The 10,127-nt window shown below is 31.7% G+C and overlaps 1 protein-coding gene across 1 annotated transcript; it reads right to left on the minus strand.

Annotated features, from left to right (window-relative positions):
* On the minus strand, positions 7,354-9,574 carry LOC18609436 (protein ALTERED XYLOGLUCAN 4). Its single transcript, XM_018114553.1, has 2 exons — positions 9,085-9,574; positions 7,354-8,947 (listed from the first exon to the last, which is right to left on the minus strand). The coding sequence occupies exons 1-2, from the start codon at positions 9,293-9,295 to the stop codon at positions 7,845-7,847; spliced, it is 1,314 nt and encodes a 437-aa protein (XP_017970042.1). The 5' UTR covers positions 9,296-9,574; the 3' UTR covers positions 7,354-7,844.

A 10,127-nucleotide genomic window follows, 5' to 3' on the forward strand; every position in this document is an offset into this window, starting at 1 on the left:
TCATTCTCTCTCCATACCCATTTTGACCAGCCATGAATTCATCATGAAAACATGTAATTTAACCATGGAAATTAAGGGAAAATGCATGGGTAAGGTAAATCACTAGCAAAATCAAAGAAATTTTACCTTTGCTTGATCAAATCCTTGAATTCCAACACTTTCTCTTTGATTTGTCCCACCTAGGGTTTGTTTTTCCTTGGTTTCTCTTCTCTTCTGGTTTGGCTGATCACTATGGGAGAAATAGGTTGATATTTTTGCCTTTTTATAAAGAAATAATAAAATAACAAAAACATGACACATGGCATTTCCTTATTGGTTCAAATTTTAAATATTTAACTTTTAATTCTTTAATTCTCCACCACACATTTCTCATGTTTATCCATTTTCATGATGAATAAAATCCCTTGGTCTTGACAAGTGTCGAGGTGAAAATTTATCGATTTGCCCCCGGGGTGGCAAAATTATCATTTCACCCTTATACTCCAAATTATATCAGAATTAAAATTTTTCACTTCTAAACTTCAAATCATACTCCAATAAGTCAAATGGGGCCAAAAAATCTTTTCTAAAAATTTCCAGTTTGCCCCCAAGTGGCAAATGACCATTTTGCCCTTGAATAGTGAAAATTCCAATTTGACTCCAAATTGATCATCGAACTCCGAATTATCATTTTGAGTCATCCATGAACTGTGAAACTCTTAATTTCACCTTAAAATTCCTATTTGAACTAGTTCGAGGCTTAATCGACTTAATGTTACCATTATAGCAAAATACATAACGAAATAAAAACAAAATAATAAATAAATATAAAATATTTATTCATGATAAAAAAATGCGCACAAAGAAAAGTAGTAAATTTCTTGAAAGAAACGAACATTGCATTCATGAGTGCATCACGTAGCATTCTTGCATTGTTAAATGTCATGGCATATAAAAATATTTCATATACGAGTATGAGCCCGATGATGGGACTTTCCAAGGAAGCTTGCGAAGGTGAGTTTCTTCGAAAAACTCGCTAGGTGAAAAGATATCTTCAAGTCCCACCAATATGATGGAAGGCCTTGAAGAAATGTCTTTAATAAAAAACTTTTACCCGTATTAGGATTTCTATTCATGAAAATATTGCTTTTACTCGTAAACGACTATCCCGATGATGGGATTTACCTAGTAAACTTACGAAGGTGAGTTACTCAGGTATTTTTTCAGGTGAGAGAATACTCCCGGATCCCACCAGTATGACGGGCGAATTCGGAAAGTACGTTTAATAAAAGGTTTTCATTTAATATCATCTCGATTTTATGCCATGCATTTCACAATCGCATCACGTGCAGGTCAAATTCTTAAAACAAATGAAACATTTTAACTTGATCAAAGATGAATTAAATAAATCAGATTAAGGAAGCATAAAAATAAAATTAATGGGTTAAGATAATATATGATTAAGTGGTACCGTTCGTGGAACGGGCGTCACAGGGGTGCTAATCCTTCCCTATGCGTAACCTCACTCCTGAACCTATCTCTGAAAAATATAGACCAGTTCTCGTTCTGTCAATAGACCTAAAATTAATTTAGGACTTTGTTGATTTGAATCGGGTTAATAGGTGGCCAATCACACCTAAATAAAAAACAAAAAGATTGGTGGCGACTCCTAGATATTTTATTTTCGCCCACATCTAACGGACGGGTTTCAGGACCTGACACGTTATGACAAGTTTCAATAATATTCAAGTCATCAACATAAATAGCAATTATCACAAATTCATATTCGAATCTTTTTAAAAACACATGGGCATATAGGATCATTTTTATAACCTTCTTTCAACAAATATTCACTAAGACGATTGTACCACATGCGTCTGAATTACTTTAATTCATACAGAGATTTAATTTAATCGAATAAATTTTTCAAAAATTCAAATTTTGTGCTTCAAGAACTTAAATCCTTCAGGAATTTTCATATAAATATCATTATCAAGTGAGTTATATAAATAGGTTGTAGCTACATTCATTAGACACATTTCAATCTTCTCATTAATTGCTAGACTAATTAATATAGAATTGTAATTGCATCTACCACAAAAGAATATGTCTCACAATATTAGGTCTTTGGTTAAAACTTTGTGCGACAAGCTGTACTTTATATCTCATAATCTCATTTTTCTCATTTCGTTTTTGTACAAATACCCATTTATATATCATTAGCTTTACACCATTTGATGTACGGACTACAGGTCCAAAAACTTCACGTTTTGTTATTAAATACAATTCATCCTTAATTGCATCTTTTCACATTGGCTAATCATTTCTATGTTTACATTCTTCAATAAATATAAGTTCAAGATCTTTGTTTTTCTTTCATAATATTGAGCACTATATTATATGCAAAAATATCGTCGACATTTATTTCATTCCAATTCCATCTTTTCTCGTCATGACATAATTGATTGTGATCTTTTTATTTTCAATGATTTCAGGTACTTGAATTTTTTTTGAAATTTTTATCAATTATGTCGAGGGTCTCTTCTAGAGTTTCGACTTCTATGTTTACATTCTTCAATAAATATAAATTCAAGATCCTTGTTTTTCTTTCATAATATTAAGCGCTATATTATATATAAAAAATATCGTCCATGTTTATTTCATTCCAATTTCATCTTTTCTCGTCATAACATAAGTGAATGAGATCTTTTCATTTTCAATGATTTTAGGTACTTGAATTTTTTCTGAAATTTTTATCAGTTATGTCAGGGGTCTCTTCTAGAGTTTCAACTTCTTCTTTCTGACCATCTTGAATATTTGCTCCTTTTCTTTTCAACGATTTATCTTTAGAACCAATTGGTCTCCACGCTTCTGGCATACCTTGTTCTACAAAGACATCAATGCTAATAAGAGCATTTGTAGCTGGTATATAAGATTTAGTTGTTTTCTTTAGGTCAGTAAATACGTCTTGCAACTGATTTACTATATTTTGCAAAAGGATTATATTTTGAACTTGAAGTTCATATTGATTTGTGTGCGGATCAAAACTAAATAATGATAATTCATTCTAAGAAATTTTCTTTTTCTAGCTGTTTATTTTTTTCCCTTTAATGTTAAAAAATATGTTTCATCAAAATGACAATAAATAAACCTTGCAATAAATAAATCTCATGTTGAGGGTTCTAGATATTTAATTATAGATGGAGATCCAACATATATTTCTAACCTCTTTTGATGACCCATCTTTGTGCGTTGTTGTAGAGCAATTGAAATATATACCGCATATCCAAAAATTCTTAGATGGGATATTTGGTTCCTAACCATAACCTTGTCATATAAGGAAGAATTTATAATAACTCATTTGGCCTGATGTATACAAATACTACTGCATCCAAAATGGCATACCCCAAAATAGAAATTGAGAGTTTAAATTTCATAAGTAATGGCCTTGCAATCAGTTGGAAGTATTTAATAAACCATTCTACTAGATTGTTTTGTGTATGAACATAAACAATAGGTTCTTCAACAGTTATTCACACTAATATCCAATACTAAAAGCTTGAGAAGTAAATTCACCAATATTGTCAAGACAAATTGTCTTGATTACATAATCAGAAAAATGTGCTTCCAAACAAATGATTTGAGCGATTAATCTTGCAAATGTCAAATTGCAACTTGATAATAAGTATACATTAACCGTTTAGTCGATGTATCGATTAAAACTGTAAAATATCTAAATGGTTCATGGTGGATGTATGAATCCACATATAACCCTGATTATGTTTCAAAAAAGTAGAGAATTCAATCCCAAGTTTAGTGGGTGATAGCCTTATAATTTATTTGCCTTGAGAGCAAGCAGCACATGAGTATTTCATTAGATTGAAAAATCTTCTGATTTTTCAATGAATGATCATATTAATTTTTAATAATTTTTTGCATCATTATTGATCCAATATAGTCTAACCGGTCATGTCAAATATTAAAATCATTAGTAAACTTCTAGTTTACTATGAGTTTCAATTATCCTAATATTTGAATAGTTTAATCCAAAGAACAAAGCAAGTAATTTTTTTTTTCAACACACATTTCTTACTTGAGATAATAAATGTAATATAAATGTATTAAGTGTCTTTTTCATTTGTTATCTCAATATGATATCTATTCATATAAATATACTTAATAAACTTCTTTGAATTTAATAGAAAATAATACATCATTTATTATAAAGTTTGTTCCTCAAGGTAGTAAAATATGAGCTCTTTTGGAACTTTCAATTAATCTTGTACTACCAAATTTGTATTGACATTGGTTTTTTTTTTTATTGTCAAATGGGAAAAATATTTCTTGTCTTTAAATATAGTGTATAATGCAGCAATGTCTGCTAGACATATATTTACATCATAGATCTTGGATCTAATAATATGAATATTTATATTTTTCTTCCATAAAATAAAATATATACAATAAGAAATTTACAAGTTAATATGAAAGAACATTAAATACATAATTAAAACACATAATAAGAATATATCATTTAAATATAATAAAAACATATTAAAGTATCTTCATATATAGTTATACTAAAGCATACCAATTACTATTAAGTTCATTCTCGGATATTTCTATTACCAATCAAATGATCAATTCCTTTTTAAAGACAAGAAAATGAATAATGGATATTTCCATTACCAACCATATAATCAATTCCTCTTTCAGGGTGGACAAATATTTTAATGTGCTATATCAACTTGGTCATGGTTAAAATCATCACAAAGTTTTAGTGATGCTTGATAAAATTTACGACGTACAACAAGTACATAAAAATGGTCTTTTATTGCACATCAATGACAATACGTTTTCTATACTCTTTTTATTCCTTTCATTTTTGTCTTTTCATTATTCATCCACTTCTGGTGTATTGAAAGTAGTCATCCACTTTTGGTAGGTGATCTACTGATGATGGGTTATCCATTTATGGCGAATTATCCATTTTTAGTGGGTTAGTGGGTTAATGCATCCATTCACTTCTGATGGTAAAATTATTTTTAGAATTAAAATAGTGATAGTGTAAATTATTGTGACGATTATAATTATTAAATGATTTTACATTCACTTCAATGAATGGATGGATTCATACTATAACCATAATTATCAAATGATATCATATTCACTTCAAAGAATGAATAGATTTATAATTTTTATTAATAGCTCATTTGTCGCATTCACTTCAAAGAATGAACATTCATTATATTTCATTATTAGCAATTTCACTTTCCAATCAAGCGACAAAATATAATATATACTACATGATAGCGAAATTCATATTAAGGTTGATTTTTAGGGAATGGAAATATTAAAAAGATATCAAATCACTTACTTGATTTTCTTACAATCAGAAGTTAAAGACCAACCACTGAAATTCTTTTAAAGCTTGGAGACGATGAAAAACAAAATCATTTCAAAACTTGAGAGATCAGAGGATCATGGTGATAACGTAATATGAAATAAATCTTAAGAGAACAACTATAGAGAAATATAAAAGAAATAAAATATTTAGAGAGAATAAGAAGATCTTATTCATGTATGTATCTACAAATGAAGTGAAGGAACCTATTTATAGGTTAATAACCCATTATGTAGATTGTATTTACAATATGAAGATAATACTAAGAGATTAGATGGATGGATTAAATCCTAATATTCATCCAATCTAATTTACATCTAGATCTATATATATATATATATATATATATATATATATATATATATANATATATATATATATATATATATATATATATATATATATATATATATATAGTATAAATGGATATTTACAAAAATATACACAACATTTATTATATTTATTATTTATTAAAAGAAAATTTTTTAAAAAATTGTCATAATTATGAGTAAATGAGCCACGGCTTGAGAAGCAACGAACCTTGAGAGTTCCTTTGATTATAGCCTTATGAGATCTATTTTAATAGATAAGTACAGATTTTTTTTTTCTCCAAAAACCCACCAAGGGCTTAATAATTAGCTACGAAATGCAGCAGATATTTCACAAAATTATACAAGGAACAATCAATAATGATATCATTATTTGTACAAATAATTAATTGCTACTTTCTTGGTTCCGTAATGCCTACTTAACTACTTGCTACTTTTTTTGTTCTGTTTAGCACAAGTAGCAATAACAACAATTGTAATTTTTAATGAAAATTGAGATAAATAGATTGTTCTAACATCCAAGTTAGGGTGCAGGTACTGAAAATTGGCCACCAATAAGACTTGAATACAAATTGCTTATCATTGAGACCAATGATTTTATCAATTAACTAAATTTGCTATTGATATAATAATTTATCATTTATATTAATAGAATATTTCGTGAAATATTTTAATTTTGTTAGTTTTTATTTAAAAATTAAGAAAATTAAAAGTATAATGACAAAGTGTAATAAAATGTAGAAAAATTTCAAGAATATTGACATTCAACTACAGTACAATAATCAAATTTGAATTTTTCTTTTTTTGAAAAGAAAATATTACACCATTCTAAATCCTTAAAAGGTAATTTTGGCAAGCTAGGGATCCCATATAACCTGTAAACTACTCACACCCAAAGGAAGTGGGACCCGAAAACCAAACCACAAGACAAATTTAACCTTGACACCATAAAACAATTAGAAATAAAAATACAAGGAAATTCTAAAAATTTAAAATAATTACTAGAATGTGAAGAAATTAATAAGAAGGGAGTTGAGGATAGAGGAAATGGGACAAAAAGTGTCAAGTTAAGAATGGAATGCTTTTGGACAGGAACCATTACTTTGAGGACGAAAGGGGGATGGGAGACACCCATAATTTCCTCTTATAAGAAAAGGGCCAAACTTTTGCTTTCACCTAAACCCACCTTTTGTTTTTGGGTGAAATTCTTTCGCCTACTTTAACAAGTCGTTGGAACCTTGTCCCACTGGCACTCTCTTCCTACTCAAGCTAGCTAAAGTTTCTTTGGATACCTGGTTTTGCTAATATATAAAGGCCTGTGAGGCTCTACCAAAAAGAAGATCTGCTTTCTTTTGATTTAAAAGACATGCTTGCATCAACATGGTTGATTTTCACAAGGGTTGAAGCTCATGCTATTGGCTAGGCTTAGGATTCAAGAAATTCATATACTAGTAAGTAGTCAAATTGAGGGTTTGGTGGATGATAAAGTACTGATATTGAAAATTCATACAGTAAAAGAGTATACAAACTTCTACAGGATTTATGTTAGTCGTGCCAGAAACGCGTTTGAATGAATCAATATTTTGAAAAAGTTTGAATTATCTATAATTATGCCAAGCTCAAAAATATGCAGTACCGACGACAAGGTAAATATCTGTCACGTAATCAAAATTTTCAACTGCAAACAACTCTGACCATCAAAATTCTGCCCAAATTGGTTAGATACAAGAGCCAATAGAAACTCTACACAGACAAATTCCAGAATAGACAAAACTGAAGGAGCAAATTCCTGGGGAAGTGGCCAAGTTAACCACCTTGTTTCCAAGAAACAAATAAAAACTGCCAATGATCTTCAAATTTCCTCTACACATTTCACATTGATATCATTTGTACACATTTCATAAAAAAACCAACACATGTTCCAAAAGAACCGCTATCTTTGTCACCCCACAGAGCAATCGTCTCAATTTCATTAACACATTCTTTCCATTTTCTTGCTATAGCTGAAAGAGACCCCAAACAAAATCTTTTCCATTTATCTGTTTTTTTTTTTTTTCAGAAAGAAATGTACACCAACCAGTTGAGCAGAATAGCAAAGTAAATCAAAACCTAGCATTTGGCATTGGATTGCCTCACTCTTCTCTCCTTGATTGAACACTCCATCTCCTCACAACTTCTAACAATATCTGATTCCAAGTATCAATAGGACCTGGCAGACACCAATGTACACAATCGTTCTGTACACGCTCTTGAACCCCATTAGCAAATGGAAATGGATACATGTAAGGCCCTGGATGACCATCTGGCCTCATTAATGATAATTTGGTCACATCCAATATTTCTAGCCTTATCCCTTCAAATTGCTTCGCATTTACTTTAGCAGCTTCCATTTCTTCAACTTCAGTTGCTCTCATATCTGCATCCATTCCTTCAAGCATCTTCTCTCCCTCCTTATAAGGTTTTGTCTTGGGACAAGCACCTGCCTTATCCCATTCACCATCAAAGTGTGAAGGTGAAAATGTGGTCAGAAACACATCAATTCTATTACCATTAGCTCCTTTCTTTTCAATTATTGTCTTAAGTGCAGTCTTTACGGCCTTCCTCATCACATCATAAAATCCTATCTCAGTATGATTTAGTCCAGGGCAGTAATGGCAACCCAATACTGAACCACCCTCGTAATACACTGCTGGATGAAGAAACCAATGCCCAATTGAGAGTACAATCATATCTATATGGTCCAAATCGGCCCCCCACCTCTCATCAACAATATCCACAAACAATTCATTATGATCCGGACCAGTTTTTGATTTTTCAACACCTCTAACCAGAAATGGTGACCAATAAACTGATATGGTAATGTTATGAGAAGTAAAATGCCATCTACGGAACTTGTTATCCTCCCCATCTCTGTAAACCAGGTTAGGATTGGAGGCAGTGGCTAGCATGCAAAGGAGTGATTCTAATTGGTTCCTAGCCATGGAGTCACCAACAAAAGCTAAATGCTTGTTACTAAGAAGGTGGAAGAAAGTGTTGGTATCAAACCTTGGGAGCTTGCATTGGCTTGGTTGCCATCTCCAATAAAGGTAACCCAAGTCAGGTCTCCCATGTAAGATGCAATTTTGACCGTCCTTAATTATACCACAGGTTGTGCCATTGTACAAAGGCCCCATCTTGTCATGTACCCATCTGCCATTGGTGTAGTCACATGTAGTTTCATTAGCTACTTCCTCTTCTGCAAATAAGCAACAAAAGCATAAAAAAAAAAAACCTGTTTAATAATAAAACCCATAATCCAACATACTAAAAAACTATAAATCGGAAAAAAAAAAGATAAAAGTTCTGCAACTTTTCTTTTTTAACTCAATATACCTTTGGAGAAAGAAGAAGAAGAAGAAGAAGTGGTGAGGATGATGCGGTTGTTGTGAGGGAGCTGCTCCGTGGTAGATTGAGGGAGAGGAAAAGGGTGAAAGTACAAGCGAAAAAGAGCTATGGGGAGGAGAGCATAAAGAGCGTAAGGCAAGAACTTCTTGGTCAGGGAATGAGAGTGAGATTGGCGCTTGAGTGGACTTGTTGCACCCATATTTGATAGAAAACTTGTTATCTCAACTGGTTGCTCTCCTTTTTTCCTCTGCTTTGTCGGTTTGTTTTGGCTTTGGCTCAGAATTCTAGCCACTGAACACCGTGGAAGTTGTGAAATGTTTTCTTGAACTAGAGCCTGAAAAGAGAGAGAGAGAGAGAGAGACAGGAGGAAGCTTGTGACTTTGCGCGGCGTTTCAGTCAAAGTGACATCGAAAGAATCTTATTTATCTAAGTGAGTTGGCCAACTAATCCAACGGGAAATTGTTGTTAATCACTGTTGTCCTCACCCTGTGAAAACATGTGCCACGCTCTCAAAACTATACTCCATCCGTCCTCTTGCTTGCTACTCCATTCACAATTTTAATAATTTTATTTTACTGCCCTTTTTCTTTTCGTATGAACATTAATGTACGCCCTTCACTTATTGTGTTACTCACTCGCAATTAAAAAATGTCAAAAAGTCAAAATCGCCCTTCAATAATGGCTAACATTATTTGCTTTATAAGGGTAAACATGTCTTTTATGCTTAAGCCCAGATGCCTACACCAATGACTGCCAAATGTTATCATTGTGCTGAGGGTAGAAAGATTGTAAATGTCTTCTGATAATTGGCAGGACACCCCATTTATTGAATCAAACACATTATAGTCTCATAGAGATTTAATAATAATTAACTCTTTGCATCTTATATTATCATCCTGAATTGGTTGGCATAATTGATTATAGAAAATGATTTCAAACAGAAAGTGGATCGATCATTACAACTGTCCCGACTCCCGTGTCTTGAGAAAGAAGACTTGATATTTTCTTAGTTAATGGCTGGCAGGCAGCAG

Source organism: Theobroma cacao, chromosome 2 (assembly GCF_000208745.1).
Source record: "Theobroma cacao cultivar B97-61/B2 chromosome 2, Criollo_cocoa_genome_V2, whole genome shotgun sequence".
Taxonomy (NCBI): Eukaryota; Viridiplantae; Streptophyta; class Magnoliopsida; order Malvales; family Malvaceae; genus Theobroma; species Theobroma cacao.

What these genes read in the sequence shown, in the direction of transcription:
- LOC18609436 (XM_018114553.1), bottom strand. Translation starts at nt 9,295, where the DNA reads ATGGGTGCAACAAGTCCACTCAAGCGCCAATCTCACTCTCATTCCCTG. An exon ending in TTCTTCTTCTTTCTCCAAAG is followed by an intron (nt 8,948 to 9,084) that starts GTATATTGAGTT and finishes GCTTATTTGCAG; the next exon opens with AAGAGGAAGTAGCTAATGAA.